We start from the raw sequence: 18,762 nt of genomic DNA on the forward strand, positions 1-18,762 counted from the left end.
ATTTTCACATCAAAATACATTGAGTACCAAATTTGATGTTTCAAAGCAATTGAGTACCAAAGTACCGCTATACCTTGATTAGCATAATTTTAGCAGGAAAACTGATCAGCACCTTTGTACTTGAAGTATGAAACTAGGAATAGGAACTCTGCTATGGCTTCCCAAGAAACATAGGATGCTGCCTTACATTGAGTCAGTCTATTGATTCATATAGCCCAATGTTCCAAGCATTGGCACTACTTTCCCACTTCTCTGGTGTTTCATGCAATTCCAGATTCATCTGGAAATGTTAAGGACGGGACATGTTGAAAGCACACTACATGTTCTACTATTCAGCTAAAGCAGGGGTGTCCAAACTTGGGAACTTTAAGACTTGTGGACTTCAATTCCCAGAATTCCCCAGCCAGCCATGCTGGCTGGGGAATTCTGGGAGTTGAAGTCCACAGGTCTTAAAGTTCCCAAGTTTGGACACCCCTGAGCTAAAGCATCCCTAAGAGTTTTACTTTTTTTTTCAGTTCAATTTGTTTTGAAAACGAAATAAACTTTGGAATGTATTTTTTCTTTATTCCTCCTGGTGTTTTACTGAGATTAAATCTCAAGCACAATGTTTTACATTTGAAAGCATTTTATTTATAAAGCTAAAACATTATAAATAAAATTTATCATGGCAGTAATGACCCATTTAATTATAGAAATTTGGAAGTATTGAAGACTTCTTTCTTTATTTTAAAACGTTGGACACCAAAATGCAGAGGTTTTGCATTTTTAAGGTTCCACTGTTCTTCCAAATTAAAATGATAAACATTTCTAATACAAAGAAGCTACTTAATTTTTAAATTGTGTAAAATTAATAATTGGTAATTTAATGTTCTTCTGATTTGTAAAATACAGATAGCATGGATACTTTCTGTGGCTGAATCAATGCAAATGCACATTCCAATCAAAGTATATCTTTCTGAAGTATGTGAAACATTCCATTGTTGTAATTTAATTACATTCAGTTTATCAGATTTAATAACTTCTGAAAATGATAGAGTGATGACACCATTATTCAAAAATGTTACTATTACCAGTATGGTTTAATCTCCCCAAAATCCTTGTCATTAATTGTTTCTAACCATTGAGACTAGAAAACTCTTCTCATAAAGCTGTTTTTCTGATAAGACAAAAACTGCTTTGGAATGATGATTACATTTGTATGATAAAGCAGACATGTCTCTCACAAGTATTGATTCATAACCATTTTCAGTGTAGCAACGCAGTACTGTAAATCAGGGAGCAGCAGTATTTACTTCAAGGTATCTCCTTGAGTTGTCTATTAGTCATGCTCTAAGCTTCCTACGAGTTTTCTTGCAATGCATTAACAATGAAATACCATAGAGAAACGTAGACAAGATGATGGCTTCTAGCAGCTGCTGCTATAGTAGAAAGGAAAACCAGAACTGCAATACTGAAAATTATTTATTTTGTTTTTAAAAGTTCATTTCCTTCAAGTCAAGCTTGACAAAAACAAAAAACCCTTGACGGATATGAAAAAACCAAGAGTTACTTTCTCCCACCCACCCACCCACTTTTTTTTTTTTTTTTGCAATACCATAAAAGTTGCATGAGTTTTCTTCCAGTATCTTTTTCCCACTTCTCAGTCTAGACTACAGCTATGGTACTGACTGGATTCTGTCCCAAGTACTACTCAGATCTAATCTTAATTGGGTTCCAAGGACTGACAAAATTAACCAGAGCTGCCAACTGCTGAACAAAAGCTGGACATCTCTTGCACCTTTGCTACCAAAGCAATAGTGGTTTCTAAAACCACTAAAATGCATACACTAATAACTACATATATTCTACTTGGTAGGCTTGTGCTTGGCTTTTGTCTCTTCCTGCTCAGTAACAAACTTTATTACTGCCATATTGATTCATTAACTCTTCTATAGATTAATTTATAAGTTATAATTCCAGATGCAGAATATTTATTGTTTACATTATTCACATCTCCAGGGTTATGGGCTTGAAGAGGTCAGCGACAGTAAATAGTTATTTGTTTATATGTAAAAAATTAATTAATGTAAACCAAGGTGATCATTTGATTTCTTTTCCTGTGCCTTTTATGTTTAAATTAAAAGACAGACTTTAACGTTCATAATACCCGACAATTTGTTTTCTTCATATATTGCATTTCTAAAGTAGAAGTTTGTTGCCGAAAAAAATTGAGTTCTGTATTTTGAGTTCTTGTAATACGCTTTATTATAAGATATTTGTACACTGCGCATATATATATATATATACATATTCGTAGATTTTCATGGGTATAGGTATGCAGGTCTTGGCGTATTCGGGTCTTTTCCTGTGTAAGATTGACAGTATCTTGGTGACGTTTCGCCGAGGTCACACATCATCTTCAGGCTGGTGCCTCATCGAAATGTCACCAAGATACTGTCAATCTTACATGGGAAAAGACCCGAATACGCCAAGACCTGCATACCTATAACTGTGAAAATCTACGAAAACATTTATTTATATATATATATGGTTTAATATGATTTGTCACTTCATAAATGCTACAACCCTTAAAAGTTTAGATTTATCAAGCTGTGAATAAATTTTTTTACGCACTTCATAACCAGCCTTATATTTTTTGAGTCTTATTGTTCCATTGTAGAGGTAGTCTGCAACTTAACAAGTTTGCTTAGTGACCATTCAAATTTACATCAGTGAAAAAAGTGTTTTTCACATTTACAAGCCCATGGTCGTGATTAAAATTCAGATCTTTGGCAACTGGCACCTATTTATGGTGGTTGCAGTGTCCTGGGTCATGTGATCCCCTTTAGTGACCCTCTGACAAGCAACCTCTCTGGGGAAGCCAGCTTCCTTTAATAACCATGTTATTAACTTAACAAGTGCAGTGATTCACTTAACAACTGTGGCAAGAAAGGTACTAAAATTCACTTAACAAATGTCTCACTTAGCAACAAATTTTGTGCTCAATTATGGTCATAAATTAAAGACTACCTGTACTTGGTTTTGGAAGAACAAGGGACTATTCGTTTTTACGATGCCTTTTACTGGTTATTTTATATAGATGTCCACTTGTCTTTTGATTTTGAAATCTAATTCTTTAAAATTAGTACACTGTCTAAGAAATTCTCATCTACCAACTTTAATGCCCAAACAAGTCCATGCTAAATAAGCAATCCCTCACACCATTCAGGACTTTAAATATTCTTAAAAAAATTAAATTGGTTTCCAAATGTTAACATCATTGGCCAAAATGTTTCTTAAAGATACTTATAAAAACAAACATATTTCTCTTGTGTTCATCAATTTAAAACACAGAGTTATCAAATGCTTTTATAAGTGAGAGACATAGAAGAACATGTTGGGAGGAGAAAAATGGAAGCATTAAGTTCCTTGTACAAATATCAGTAACTTGGATCTAAATACAGAGAAAAAGCTGCTGCAACTGGTTGATGGAAGTTTTCAAATATACCAAAAGGTAGCAATGTTGAAACAATATTTATTCAATTTTTATGACTGACCATTCATTAAGTGCCTCTGAAAGATGCTAATTATTGGCATCGGTGGCAATATAGATCAGGAGTTCTAAAACTATGGCCCACGGGTCAGATACAGCCTGCTGAAACCATTAATCCGGCCTGCGTGGGACCACAAGGCTGTCCACCTACATTGCCCTGCCCACCCGCCGACCCCCACCCTTCGGCCGAGCGTAGGGCCTTACCTTTGCAAGCCCCGTGAGCTGGAGCTGGAAGGTAAGGCCAACATTTTTGACCAGTAGAGTGCTTCTGGAGGCTGGGGAAGCCACAAAATGGCCACACAGGCCTCCCGGGGCTGCTGTGCGGCTGGGAGTGCTGCAGGAGGACTGGATGGACCGAGGAGGGCCACCCACTCACCCACCTGCCAGCCAGACTAGCCCGGAAGAAGCTTGCCCCCCAGTCATAGGCTGGATGTGGGGCCATAAGGTGGACGGGAGGGTGGGTGGGTGATCCTCGGGAAAGCGCCACGCTGGAGCACTGTATGCTCTTAAATGTCTGGCCCGTTTTTGCTTCTGCAAGGCAGAAAATCGTAAGTCTTCACGCACTCGAGATGTCAGATTCCCAACACCCAGCACCAGGGCACGGCTTCCTCCCCCCCCCCGCTGCGCGGGACAGAGATAGAGAAAGAAAGGGAAAGAGACAGAGAGATAGTGAAAAAAAGACTTGTTGATTATAAGCTCCTTGGAGCTGAGAAGAATTGCTACAAAACTGAGTTTCCTAAAGCGGACCACTAGACTCCTAAACAACTTAAAAAACAATCTAGTAAAAAGAAAAGTCAACCAAAAGAGCAACATGCAAAAGCAAATAAAACACTCCGAGGAGCAAAACAGATTAGAGTTTAATTTGTGTGCATTGTTTAGTGGACTGCTAAATTGACCACACCCACCATCACATGACCACCTAGCCGCACCCACCCAACTAGTCCGCTCCCTCCCCCCCCCCCCAAGTCTGAGGGACCATGAATTGGCCCCGTTTAAAAAGTTTGAGGACCTCTAATATAGATGTACAGATATCATTTCAACTACCATGGCACACAAGGTAAAGATGCCCACTGAATACACAATTGTTTTTCATGGAATTTTCCAATTTATTCATTCTCATCCATCTCTGTTGGAAATTGGGTGTGTGAACTGCTGCTTTCACATACTGGTTTTTTTAAAAATAGGTTTTTTTCTTGTAACAGTGGCGTTCTGGCCAATTCAAAGCAGATGTTAAAGTAGTCTTCACATTGTCCTTCTTGTTTTTGCAATTGCATCTGGTACTCTCCAAAGCAAACCATACATTTGTCTGGTAGATTGACTTTATTTAGATAGGCCAGTTCAACATCGTCCACGGATAATTTCCCCTTTTTGCTCAGATTCTTAATCTCAAAACCAAACACTGAGCTGTTGAAGTGCCTGAAAAACTGAAGGCAAAACTGAACCCGTGAAACCCGTGAATCCACAAAGTGAAAACGACAGATGTTCGGATCTCTTCCAAATTTCACTATATCATCTGCTCTCAGCTGTTGTTCGTGACAGAAGCTTAAAGCATTGAAGACTGGTTTTTCTGCTTGTTTTGGATGATAAATAGCGATTTGCAGGCAAGTTACAGTCTCTTCAGTATCTTGAGTTTCAAAATCAGACATGGCAGTGCTAATTCAGAAAATCCTAAAAGAACAAAGCACATATTAAAATCATTTTAAAATCATAAGTGCTTGTCACTTCATTAAGAACAAAATAAAAACCCATCTCCCATCAAAAATGGAAGCAAACGGGATGCAGCAAAGTCATTTTGATGGGGATCATAAATATTTGACAAGGATGGCGGCTACAAGGTTTGGTCCCAGTAAACTGAAAAAAATGAAGAAAAAAACCCTTTAAGATTAATTTTAATTCACTGGGTTTTCTTTTTACATAGGAAGTATTGATTTAACTAATTGTTCAAATACTGCCATTTATGGAGAGACCCAAAGTGACAATTGTGGCTTGTAAAGTCCCCTATCCATCATCATTACTATAAAGTCATGAGGCAGCTCATGAAGGTAAAAAACACGTAGGCAGCATGAAAACTATTGAAGATACAAGTTTAGATTAAATGCAAAAACCCAAACCATGCTTCGTTTAAGGCTGAGACCAAGCATCCTCATCCCTTACCCGGGGATATACCGGGGCATTTATTCGCATTGCTTCTCCTCCAAAAGGGGAATAAAAAATAAATAAAAAGGGTTGCTGTAGTGTAGAACTTTTACATTCTTGTCAGCCAGGCGTCCTTTTGCAAAACTTCTCAGCTCCGCGTTCCCAGATGGCGGCGTCTTCTCCGCCCGCTTGTCTTAATCCTGTTTGCGTTTGGAGGCCCTTCCCTACGAGGGCTTGCACTTTCGCTTCTATTTCCGGCGGGGTAACTGGAAGTTTGAGTCTTCGGGAACATCCCACGAGACATCAAGGCAGGCGCTGAAGCCTGCAATTAAGCGGGGCTAAAGATTCCTTGGCTGAGCTCCCATTCCACCCGGTTCTCGTCTGAACTTTGCCAGGCGGGCAACAGCCCAGCCCAGGTAAGCAGTCAGCCTGACTTCAACTCCATTGCTTCCCCCCGTCATTTTCGACAGCGTAGCTGGTTTTGAGTTTGACACGAGTATATTCGCGTCAAAAGGCGTCGTCTGGAGGCCGGGAAGGGGGGGGGCGCCCTCTACCGAACTCTTACGTGTTAGAAATTTAAATGATCAAAGCCTCTATTGAACAGATCAAGCGGCAGGTCAGCTTCAAAATACGATTTGGTTTGCCTTCCTCCTCCTGGGACTCACCTTTTCAAAGAGATCTCAAAAGCACCACCACCACCACCAAGGAGAGCGTGAGAAAGCGGGAAGAGACTCGCGGGAGGAGATGCGTGGCGAAAGAAAAATATCCCCTCCTTTCGTTTTCCCGGCCAGCAAAAGGGGAGGGGGCTAACGTTAGGAAAGGGGACGGGTCTCAATTCTGATGCTTAAGGGAGGTCCCTCCTTTCCTAAGACCGCGAAGATAGAAGGAGGGTGGGGCATGCGAGCTGATAAACAAGACTGTAAAATGTCGATAAAAGCTCGTTTACAGTGTGGCATAACAGAACATCTTTCTTATCAGCGATACTGAGAATTATTACTCAGTCGGTTTCTCTCTCTCTCTCTCTCTCTCACACACACACACACATAGACACACACCATTTGCGATTTTGATGTTCTTACATAGACATCTTGTTATTTCTTTCTCTGGAGCCCTTATTGTTTCACAACCAAACAGTATCAAAAGAGATATTTTGATATCTGAATTTAAGCAGATAATAGTACTTCATGAGTGAATTTTTCACTGGGGATACATTTGAGCATCTTTTTTCCGATTAGGATCCAACTTCAATGGAAACATTATAGGCACACGGTTTTTTTTAAACTATTATGCGATACCTCTGATGCATTTGAAATGCCATAGTTCCATTTTTAAAATCAAAATGTAGCTGTATTCCAGCATCCAATGAATGATGCCATACTTAGAAGACATTAGGTTTGAAATATAATTTTGACCCCTATTATAATTTTCATTTTGGGGTTAATTTCAGTTAGAAAATTTCTATTGGAATTCATGGGATTGGTAGGATCTTAGGTGTTTTCCTACTTTTAAGTCACCTTATTTCAAGTTTTAAACCTTTTAAGATACTGCAAGAGACATTTGGATTGACTAATTCTGAGGAATGACACCGTATTCAGTTAAAAAATTTTTTTTAATTTCACAATTTTGTCCAAACCTATTAACAGCATCTTGACCTCCTAAATTACTGTGAATACTGAAAAGTGTTTTGGACAATTTCAAATCTATAACTTTTAATAGGCAATTAATGAGCATTGCTAAAGTTGATAGTAGCAGTTTGCAAATATTTGGTGGATAGGAGCTGGAAATTCATGCTGAAAAAAAATAGTGAAGACTTAAAGCAGACCTGCCAAACTGCTGGCCTATGGGCTGGATGCATCATGCGCAGGCCCCACCCACCCCTGCTCCGCAAAGGCAGAAAATGCCGCGATATGTCACGATCCAGTCCATGATGTGATGTAGTTTGACACCCATGACTTAAACAATATTAAGCATATTTTTACCATCTCAAGATAAGATTAATTCAACAAAATTTCACATGTACAGGTAGTTCTTGACTTATGTTCACAATGGAACCCCAAATTTTCTGTTGCTAAGCAGGATAGGAGTTAAGTGAGTTATGCCCCATTTTATGACTTTTTGTGCCACAATTATTAAGCGAATCCCTGCAGTTGTTAAATGAACCTATTGGTTGCTCAGTGAATCTGCCATTGACTTTGCTTGTCAGGAGCCAGCTCGGAAAGTTGCAAATAATGAACACATGACTTTGGGACTGGGACACTACAACTGTCATAAATACCTGCTGATTGCCAAGAGCCCAGAGTTTGATCATGTGACCATGGGAATCAGAGGTAGTATTCAGCAGGTTATGTCCAGTTCTGGAGAACAGGTAGTGGAAATTTTGAGTAGTTTGGAGAGCCGGTAACTACCACCTCTGACTGCCCCCTCCCACATCTATTCTCTGCCTCCCGAGTCCCAGCTGATCTTGAGGAAATGGAGATTTTGCAGTATCCTTCCCCTGCCATGCCCATCAAGCCATGCCACGCCCACCAAGCCACGCCCACAGAACTGGTAGTAAAAAAATTGAATCCCACCACTGATGGGGATGCTGCAATGATTGCAAATAAAAAAACCCAGTCATAAGTCACTTTTTTCAGTGCCACTGTAACTTCGAATGGTCACTGAACAAATGGTTGTAACTTGAGGCTGACCCCAAGCCACTTCTTTGTTCATTTTACGTGGTGTAGAGAATGATTCTCATTAACTAGAGGAAAGTAGAATTCAAACACTTTATCTCTGCACAGGAGCAAAGTGGGCGTCCCAGCTGTCATTTTCAGTAAACTTCATCTCAAAAGGAAATGGGCACCCCCAGCCAGACTCTTTTATAAGCTACTTTTAAAATTCCTGGCCTTCGGTAGTCAGGCCCTCCTGAACCAAGGTTAAAATACTAGGCCTTTGTGTACATGATAACTCAGAAATATTTCAAAAGAGTTAACTGCCAAGTTCATCATGTTCAAAGAATAAACTTTTTATTTATTAATTTATTTATTTTATAGCTATTTATCACTTTCAAATTCGCATGCTTATGCCCATACCTGTAAGCCAAATGCCACATTACCTCTTAATAGCTGGGTCTCTTGCAGATTTCTTAGGATTATTTTCAGACCACATCTTTCCATCCAACTTAATGGCTCTCGTACCTGATCTCTGCCTTCAGCAGTTTCTAACAAGCATCAAAACTGATTCTTATCTGTGGTTTAGCTTTTGCTGGCAACCTTTAGTTTATCTGAAAGAAATTATTGCAGTACTGAATCTGCAAAAAACTTCCGTTTAAATAATAACAATAATAATAATAATACAGGTAGCCCTAGATTTCTGACCACAATTGAGCCCAAAATTTATGTTGCTAAGTGAGACATTTGTTAAGTGAATTTTCGGGGTGGCTTGAAGTTAATCTTGACTCCTGGCAACTAACTGGACTTGCAGCTTTCTGACAGGATTTCAGACATTCCATTGTCCTACTTCTAGGGCTAAGAGAGAGTGACTGGCTTAAAGATTTTCTGCCTAAGTGGCATTAGAATGCATAGTTTCCAGTTTAGCATCTTAACCGCTATACCAAATTGGCTCTCAAAGAATGGGTTAGAAGACATTGATGCAAATACTGTGGATTTGTCCCACTATTGTCCCATTGTAGTTTTATAATTTTGTTAATGTGGTTTTGTGAAAAATAATATGGTAAATTCACACAATTGTGATACACTTCATAATATTTGTGTGGTGATATCATGGCCCATGTGGTGTCATCCAGTCATAAATCCCCAAGTGGAACTTACTGTTCTGTTCATAAAACATTTCTTAAACAAGAAAGTACATAGTGTTGACCTAAATTTGGTCAATTTAACCGTTAAGCAGCAATATCAATATTTTTATGTCATTGAAAGTCAGCTTTGTGTTCTTTACATGTCATTGCTAACCTAAAATTATTTAGATTTATCACCAAGTGATACCAGACACTGTGGCTTGTAAAACACAGGTTATGTCTACCATTTTGTAAAAGCAAGCCATTTCTTTTTTTAAAAATCATAATTAAATAAACATAGCATTATTAGATTTAGGCTACAAAACTCTTTTGACCAAATAGATAGAGCAAGGCAATAAAAAAAATTCTAACTTTTTGCTGTCAATTTCCAGCAACAATATTTTGTACCAACCATGTCTGTGTAATTGTAGATCACCCTATCTTGATGAAAAATGAGGCATCATTTTCTGTTCTAACTTTAGGCATGAAAGCCAGCTGATTTTGAGCCAATCATTCTCTCTGTCCAACTCATTACTCAGAGGTATTGTGGGGAAAATAGGAGGAGGATGGAATATTAGGTAGGTTTGCCTCCTTGAGTTATTTATAAAAATAATAAAGATGGAATATATATATATAAATAAAATCATTTTGGGGAAAAAGTGCTTTTGGATAATAGTAATTCTTAATGCTAAATAGTAGCAGTAGTTCTTAATGCTAAATGATGAGCATGTAGAATTAAGAATTAGGATAGCATCAAACAAATGATGTACAATGAGTAGGGAGAAAGTACCAAGAATCCACTTTGTTTTACTTGATGCCTGGTATGTTATTTGCTGAAAATCAAAAATTGTGGTCTAAAATAAAAAAAAATCTTAAACAAATAAAAATTACAACTGTGTTATTTAGCCTTTATAGTATAATTTCTTTTAAAATTTGTATGTAGTGAGAAGTATGGATTTCATACTGAATTCTAGTTAATATGTCTTCATAGCTATGTGGAAGAACATCTAAATGTTGACTCTGATTTGTTTATTTTGATGTATGTATGTTAAATTATGGTTTAATATTCAGTGTGAATCTTCCTATTCCTTTCTCCATATTTAAAAAATACGGTGAAATATCTCAGGGAATTTCCTAGATCAATATCAGGTGTCTCTAGGGAACTGCTAACTATATGATTTTTGATAGATGATAGTGGGCCATTTCTTTTCTGTATCTTCTGTAGAACAGAGAAGGTTTCCTTCACTAGATAATCCAAAATATATCATTGCATTTTGATGGGATTATTTCATTCACATATAATCATCTTCCCTTTCAGCCATTTCAACTATTTCATTCATATGGGCATCCAGAGGGAAGCACTTTTCATCATCTTTGTGTTGTGTGACATTGAGATGTTAACTCTTCTGTTACATCTATGAATGCAATATTTCAATACAAAGAAGTAGCAGAGTTTGTATCTTGCATCATGAAGTCACAATGTGTGCTTCATGGCTAAGAACAGATACCTATTCTCATTTGTCTCGTTTCTTATGGTGATCAGTGCTTCCTTCAGATGTAATTGATTCACATTGACAAGCCACAATGTTGCTTGCATGTATGGGGCTTAGCATGTTATATAAAATCATGAGCAATTTGCAAATTTAGCTAAGTTGCTTTTTTGATAATGGCTTAATTCACTTTGGTCCCAGCGTTGTCAAAGTTAAATCCACAAATGAATTACAGATGTTATTGTTATTATTCATTACTCATGTTTAATATATGCTGTTATATACTGTTCATGGTTATGCTCATTTAGAACAGGGTTTTTTTTTAAAGAAAACATTATAACACTCTAAATACAGTAGCTGCAAGATTGAACTTCCATTTGCAATTTGGAAAAGTGTTTGTATTAGCCAAACAACCTTATTTGTCTATGTCTCACAAGGACCTGATGTCATTTGCCACAGACATCTCTGGAAATCCCCTTTTGAGCAATGTTTGAGACCAATGTCCTCACTGTGAATTTCCTGCAAATCTCTACTAGCTTTCTCTTCCTCAATGTCTTCAAGTTACAAGAAACATAAACTTTTCAAATAAGAATAAAACAACTTCCTGAATAATGAAGATATTCTTATTGCTATCTATAAAACCAGAAAATGTTTCAGTGAAGTTCAAGGAGTGATTTGATTTATTACTTAAAGAAGGTTGGTTTATTATAGCTCGCTCTCCCTCCCTCCCTCCCTCCCTCTCTCTCTCTCTCTCTCTCTCTCTCTCTCTCTCTCTCAAATTACTTAGAGATGACTACTGATAATTAAAAATGTGTGCTTAAAAGAGAGGAGGAAAATGTGAATCTAATTTACTGGTGGTGCAGTAGTTCAATCATTTTCACCTTAAATAGGTTGTATGTATGTTATCTGTTTTGTATTAGAGATGGATGCAAAAGTGGACAGTTTTAGATAAATTCTACTTCATATACTCAAGTAGAGATTTATTTTGGGAAAATGATCGAACCTGTGTTCAGTCTGTCACTAAATTGTAGTCTCTGGTGTCTTTTATATCCTTTATGTTCTTCTTTGAGCTAAACATTTGCCCAAAGAAATATTAGAAAGTTTCCCAAAAGAATCATGCCTGTGATCTACCATTGTTTCTTGTTTCATATGATGGAGCTGGCATGGGGTGATTGGTAAGTGAATGTGAGTTTCATTGGGACCTCAACATTATTGTTTTAAATGGTCTTTTTATTGTATTGTGTTTTTATTCTATTTGCTGCCCAGAATTTCCTTTTGGAAGATGGGAAACTATTTAAACTTGTTTCTTATAAACAAAATATTATTGGGGAAATATGGCTGGCTGGTTTTGTAAATATAGATGCTGGTCGCTTAATTTAGAAGCCCATTCTTCATCTATATGGAAAATACCAAACAGAAACTAATACGGTTAATGCTGACTTACCAACCGCAATCAAGATTGGCGAATCTGCTGTAGGTAGTCATAAAGTGAATAGTCACATGATTGTGCTGGACTTACGACATCAGTTCTACTGCTATTATTAAGCATTGTTAAGCAAGCTGTCTTGTAATCTCCTCTTGTAGCTTCCTGCCACTTTCCCCATTGACTCTGCTGATCACAAATCAGCTTGGAAAATTGCAGGTGGCAATAACGTGATAGGAAAGACTGTAATCGGCATTACAAGTAGTCCTCCATTTATGACCACAGTTGGAACTGTAATTTACATTGTAAGTCATTGTGGTCTAAATCGAGTAATCACCTAACCAACTAATCATCACCTGTTCTGATTTTACAGCTATTTTTACAAAGGTTCTAAGTCAAATCACGGGGGTCATAAGTCATAATTGTGAATCCAGGTTAATCAAGGATAGACACGATGCCAAGATCATGGTAAATGCATGCTGGTTGTAAAGCACCCATATTGTGATTACAGAACCATGGGGATATTGCAACAGCCGCAAGTTCAAGGGCGGGTCATAAACCTACTTTTTCAGCATCCTGTAACTTCAAACAGTCGCTGAAGAAAGCTGTGAGTAAGTGACAATTACCTGCAATAAACTACAGATAGTCTTTCGGTTACGCTAGCAATTTATAACAGAATTTCTGTCACTAAACAATGCAGTCATACAATATGACATCACCTGGCTACACCATTTAGCAGCAGCAATCCCAACAGTTCCCGTTACCATTGTTGAACAAGAACCACATGGGTCGTTAAGCAATGAACTCATGAGACCTTGATGTAGGAAAAAGAGAGAATCCGGAAAGGCTTGCTTGTGCTGGTGAAATTGTGTTCCATGCAAGCAGGCTGGTGGGTAATTTCCTAGGGGCGGGTGACTATCACAAATACGCAGGTGGAGTATGAGCAGGCAGATAGCGGTCAAAAGTGGGGACTAGGTTGTACAGGCAGATGGGCACTAGAGAGTATGAGGTCCCCATGCCCCTCGGAGCTCCTTGGGTGAAAACGTGGAAGAGTGGGAGCAAATTGCAAGAGTGACTTGCAACCTCCTGCAGCTACCCCCATTGACTTTGCTGGTGGACAAGCAGAGGGAAGGCTGCAAAAGGCAATCACATGATCACAGAAAACTACAACTGCATACTTGCAAACTGATTGCCAAGCACCCAAAGTGGTAACCACCAATCAGCACCTGAAGCCTTTGGTTAAGCTGAGTTCGTGCTTATGACCATACAACTTGACTTACCGACACAGTAACTTGAGTTATGTCCGTCATAAAAAGAGTTTGATAAAATCAAATCCAAGGAGGTGATGGTTTGACTTACAACCACATTCTGACTTACGTCAAAAATTCTAGTTAATATCTAATTATGGTTGTAATTCAAGGGCTACCTGTATTGTCAATGAGTCTCTCCCATTCTATAGTGCGTATTATAGAAATAATGCATATTACAGAAAGGGCCAAAGTGATAAGCTAGTGAACTTGCTTTGTAAATCAAGATCAGCAAATAAAAGTCTAGTTTTCTTGTTTGAATCAAACAGTAAGTCATGGCTTGCTTTGAAGTAGAAAAAAGAGGTTAAGCCTACAGAGTTGCATGGGAAAACCCCAATAGTTTCATCTAATAAATACTTCTGGGGAAAATGTGGAACAAATTTTCAGTAAAGAAATATTTTTAAGAAAATGGAGCAATTGAGCTGAGTAGTCTGTAGATCCTTTTTACCACAAATTATTCTAAATATATGATGTAACCAAAATCCAACACTCTTACAGTACTTCATTTTCACTGGAAGATTGAAGTACATACTCTGCTCTTATTAATAAGCTTTCAGATTTTGTAATAAGCTTTATAATTGCCTGTACAACTTCCACAAAGAAATTGGAAAAATGTTTATGTTAATGAGCAAAGTGGTGATCAAATAAGAAAGGGAAAAAATAGAGATTAGGAAAATATTAATACAATAAATGTAAAAATTATAGAAAAAAATCACTTTCCTTATTTTCTCAAATGAAAAAAAACATGTATCTCAATCAGATACATTACACTGCCCAGTTATTTCAAAGATTTCCTGCTATTCTATATTGTAAGAGGATAGATAGCTATATTAATAGCTATAGCACTTAGACTTATATACCGCTTCACAGTACTTTACATCCCTCTCTAAGCAGTTTACAGTGTCAGCATATGTCCCCCAACAATCTGGGTCCTCATTTTATCGACCTCAGAAGGATGGAAGGCTAAGTCAACCTTGAGCCAGTGAGAATCGAACTGCCAAATCGTAGTGAGCCGGCAGTCAGAAGAAGTAATATATGTGATAACAAAAACAGGAGTCTAGAGCCATCTTTTCCTTTTAATAAATATTGCTAGTTGAGAAATGACACCAGATTCCTTCTGATTTTTTGCAGCCACTCTACTGTATACAAGTAGTCCTTGACTTACAACTACAGTTGAGTCCAAAATTTCTAATGAGATATTCCTTAAGTGAGTTTTGCCCCATTTCACAACCTTTCTCACCACAATTATTAAATGAATCACTGCAGTTGTCAAGTTAGTAACAAGATTGTTAAAGGAATCTGGTTTGCCCACTGACTTTGCTTGTCAGAAGGTTACAAGAAATAATGACCCGACATAATCTTCTGAGATGCGTCATAAGTATGAGTCAGTTTCCAAGTGTCTGAATTTTGATCACATGACAATACAATAGTCGTAAGTGTGAGTCACTTTTTTCAGTGCTATTGAAACTTCAATGAACTCTTGTAAATCATAGCGTGTGGTTTAGAGAAAACAGTTGCATTTTCTTTCCTATCCCTAGAGGGCAGTGTTGCATCAGACATATTTTATGAGTTCATACTGCCCATTAATGTTTGGTTTGTTCTACTTTTGAAAAATTACTTCTTCAGCAGAAACTGATCCTATTAGAATGTCTAAACGTGATTCCTTTTACATACCAGTCTTTTCACTGAACTTGACATTACTTCTACTTGTGTGCATTTCCTTTGAGACGTTCAGAGTTAAAATGAAGAAGTTCAGGCACAGAGGCAAAATTGAAGAAGCATCACACAAACTTTCTCTTCCTAATTTTCTGGCAACCCCAAGAGTAAGATTGTGGCTTTAACAGTTTTCGAAAGTGGGAAATAACTAGAATTGAAGAGTCATAGATAAAAGTCCAAGGTAAGATTAATAAGTGAAATATTGTATGAGCAACCACATAGAAGCCAAACAAAGAACTAGAAAATCAGCAAGCAATTAAATGACAAGGATAAGGATATAAAACAAAGGGGTGACATAAAGATGTCATTGACCCAAAGTGAGATTAAATGGGGAATAGAAAGGGGGGAATTGTGGGATGAGACTACATTCCAATTTCATGTGATAACAGTCCTACAAAAACCTAATGCATGTGCTCATTGACTTACAACAATTCATTTAATGACTGCTCAAAATTGGAATAGCACTGAAAAAAGAGTATATTATTGATTTACTGGTTGTCCACTAACAATGGCCCTGGTGTATAGCAGAGTGCAACTACAAAGTCTTTAGCCCAGACTTGAGCATTTTGTGTCCTAAATTTGCCCCTTTGTCTGTCCCTGTCCAGCCTGTGGCAGCGAGAGGGGACAAGGTGGCGGCGGAGTAGTGGCCTTCACAACAGTCCCAGTTTGTCATGTGGCCTCCTGGGAAAATTAATTGCCCACCAACGCATTATCCAGTTGCTATCAGTTCAAATTCTGAAGTTAGTGATACATAGAGAAAGTAATTTGGAAGACAAAATGTAAACTATTCACATGTAAAATGTCCTACATTCAATTCATTGCATTGTCAGACTATAGAGCTGGTGCTCAACTCATATAGTAAGATTATGTACATAATTCCATCAGACCTAGTCAGCATAGCCAAGGGCCATGGATTATGAGAGTTACACTCTAAAATACATAGAGGTCACCAGCCATCTACCACTATGATAATCAATACTCAACACAATAGATAAAAAGGTTAAATGGTACCGCCATGTATAGAAATAAGGTACAATGTCATTTGAGGTAAGAAAACCACTGTTTTTACTTCCAAAGCTGCTTTTATTATGATTTTAAAATGTATGACACTTTGACAGCCATTATCAAGTTCTTCAAATGATGTGCATTCAACATGAAATTGCCACTTATAATAGTATCCCAAGTGGTATCAATAATTGAATTAATATATGGAAAATCAGTGCACTGGTATCTGAAGAGAATCAGTCTGTTGGAGGTAGACAGTGCTGTGGTTATTTGTGGCCCATCTTGTAATATAGATGTCAGACATGGCATATAGAGAGCAACTTCCCTGCAGAAAGGGAGAGCACACAAGCACAAAAATCTCAAAATCACCAGGGCATTATCTGACTATGACAAAGGGAATAGTGATAAGGAAAGAAATATATTTGTGTTTTCTTCTTAACAGCAATGTATTTTCTGAGAGTCAAGTTTCTCCAAATATTAAGTAAAGCAAAAAAATTACTTGTATTTTTATTTTGTTTTACTTTACTCAATTAAAATAATAGTGACACACCTCTTAGGGTGAATTGATTCATCATGAAAAGCATCTTTCTTTGAAAATTCTTAGGACAGAAATTTTAGTTCGTTGCTAGGATTACTAAATATGGACTACATAGTCTAAACCAGTAGATGGCAGCAACAATTTAAGAGTTTTCTGTATCTCTTTGCTGTCACCCAGCGGAATTCTGAATATTTGCTACTCAAATCTAGTTTAAATTTGTATCATTCATGAATGCGATAAGCTGATATACAATCCACACTTGGCTGAAGTGACAGCTGGATTTGTACCCTAACATCTGAAAGAGACCAGTTTTGGGGAGGAGGGGGAGACACCTCATCTGGAAAGTTACCAGGAGCAAGCACCATTGAATAACCAGAATTGTCTTCAGAATAAACACAGTAGAATACGCTTTGTCAAAAATAATCCAGAGTGCCACAGACTAGTACCATTTCAAATCTTTCTCAGTCATAAATACAAGAAATACTCTTTCATGCTATGGTTTTCTAATATACGGAGTACATGTTGGTTGTTAACCCCTAGTTGGAAGAGTCACTGAAGCAGTAGACATGAGCTTAAATGGACTCCAGAGGATGGTAGAGGACAGGAAGGCCTGGAGGAGTGTTGTCCATGGGGTCAGATGGGTCGGACACGACTTCGCAACTAACAACTACTATCACCCCTAGTTGTCCATATATTTCCAAGAAGGAAGTTATATATAAGTGGTTATTTCCATATTGTTTCTTCTGGAATCAGTTGTAGATGCAGTTGCATTATCTTCTTTCCTTCAGAGGACTATACTCACCCTGCTATCTGGCTTTTGGAGACATTATATATTGTCCCTGGGATCTTCTGAATCCAAAGTGGTTACTCTATCACAGAATTCCATCCTGTCTGTTGTTCTGCTGCAAAGGTAAAATGTCATGAATAATGTAGGAAGTACTAAACATGATATAAGTTGTTGCATGTGTGCAGGTGCATGTTTTTGGTATAATAAGGAAATTATTTTTCTGAGGCGAGGAGTAAGCATACCCCTTGGCAAAAACATAAGAATACAGATGCAAGCTCCAAAGATTTTAAAGACTACAATATAATTTCAATGTATCCTATTCACAGACCTGTGTCTGTATAAAGAGAACAATAACTTGCTTCAGGATCCAATTTGGGTCGATCACCAGGATCAGCGGTTTTGTCTTCCAAGCTTTTTGATTCATTCATCTTCAGGGAACTTCTCTCTAGCAGACTGTGTGCTTTGGGCTGTTCTGTGTGTGGTATTTATATGGTGCCTGTTGTATGTGGCTTTTTAGATGTCGATTGGGGTGTTATTGGCTATTAAGTTGTTGGCTGTTATTTGCTTCTGCTGCTAAGTCCTCGTCTCCTAAGTACTTGATAAGCTGGTGGTAAATCAGCATATGTTGACTGATGAAGTTTTCTCCCGTTTCCCAGGCTTCAATCACTTTCTGGCTGTTTTTTGGGCCTGTTCATCCAACAATCTTAATAGCTGCAAAATTAAATACAGTATGTTTTTGTTCGTTGCAGTGTGAGGCTACCAATGAGTTTGGGTCTCCTCGTCTGACCGCTTGCTTGTGTTCTTGCAAACTGATGGTAAACTTCTTCCCCATCTGTCCTATATAGTCACGGGGGCAATCCATGCAGGGAATCTGGTAGATTACACTGGAAGTATCTCCCACCTCCAAGCAATCTTTACAATGCATAATTTGTCCTCGAATGGTAGGCTCTGGGCAGTGTGCAATGCCCCCTTGCAGACCTTGGAAGCCCCATTCTACAGCTTCTGAAATGTTTTTGAATGTATGGCAGGAGGTATCATGTGGTTGATCTTGTA

The 18,762-nt window shown here is 37.9% G+C and overlaps 2 protein-coding genes across 5 annotated transcripts in view; one reads left to right on the forward strand and one right to left on the reverse strand.

Moving 5' to 3' along the window:
* Positions 1-4,486: 4,486 nt before the first annotated feature.
* Positions 4,487-6,457, reverse strand: TIFA (TRAF interacting protein with forkhead associated domain). 3 transcript variants are annotated; one of them, XM_081960236.1, is made up of 2 exons: positions 6,334-6,457; positions 4,487-5,200 (listed from the first exon to the last, which is right to left on the reverse strand). In XM_081960236.1, exon 2 carries the CDS (start codon positions 5,176-5,178, stop codon positions 4,639-4,641), a length of 540 nt encoding a protein of 179 aa, XP_081816362.1. In that variant the 5' UTR covers positions 5,179-5,200; positions 6,334-6,457; the 3' UTR covers positions 4,487-4,638. The 3 variants fall into 3 exon arrangements, with proteins under 3 accessions (XP_081816362.1, XP_081816361.1, XP_081816360.1); XM_081960235.1 differs by lacking the exon at positions 6,334-6,457 and adding an exon at positions 5,782-5,936 and having other exon boundaries at positions 4,488-5,200; XM_081960234.1 differs by lacking the exon at positions 6,334-6,457 and adding an exon at positions 5,687-5,933 and having other exon boundaries at positions 4,493-5,200.
* Positions 5,951-18,762, forward strand: part of ALPK1 (alpha kinase 1) — a 55,970-nt gene continuing 43,158 nt past the window's right edge. Inside the window, exon 1 of one of the 2 annotated variants that reach the window (XM_081960232.1) lies at positions 5,951-6,084. The gene's annotated coding sequence lies outside the window, so the exon portion shown is untranslated. Of the gene's footprint in view, positions 6,085-9,940; positions 10,022-18,762 lie in introns of those variants that run through there. The other variant, XM_081960233.1, reaches the window with a different exon arrangement.

Source organism: Natrix helvetica (genome assembly GCF_964273705.1).
Source record: "Natrix helvetica genome assembly, chromosome: 7".
Classification (NCBI taxonomy): Eukaryota; Metazoa; Chordata; class Lepidosauria; order Squamata; family Natricidae; genus Natrix; species Natrix helvetica.

Excerpts from the sequence above, each read along its gene's own strand:
- TIFA (XM_081960236.1), bottom strand. The coding sequence starts at position 5,178 with ATGTCTGATTTTGAAACTCAAGATACTGAAGAGACTGTAACTTGCCTG.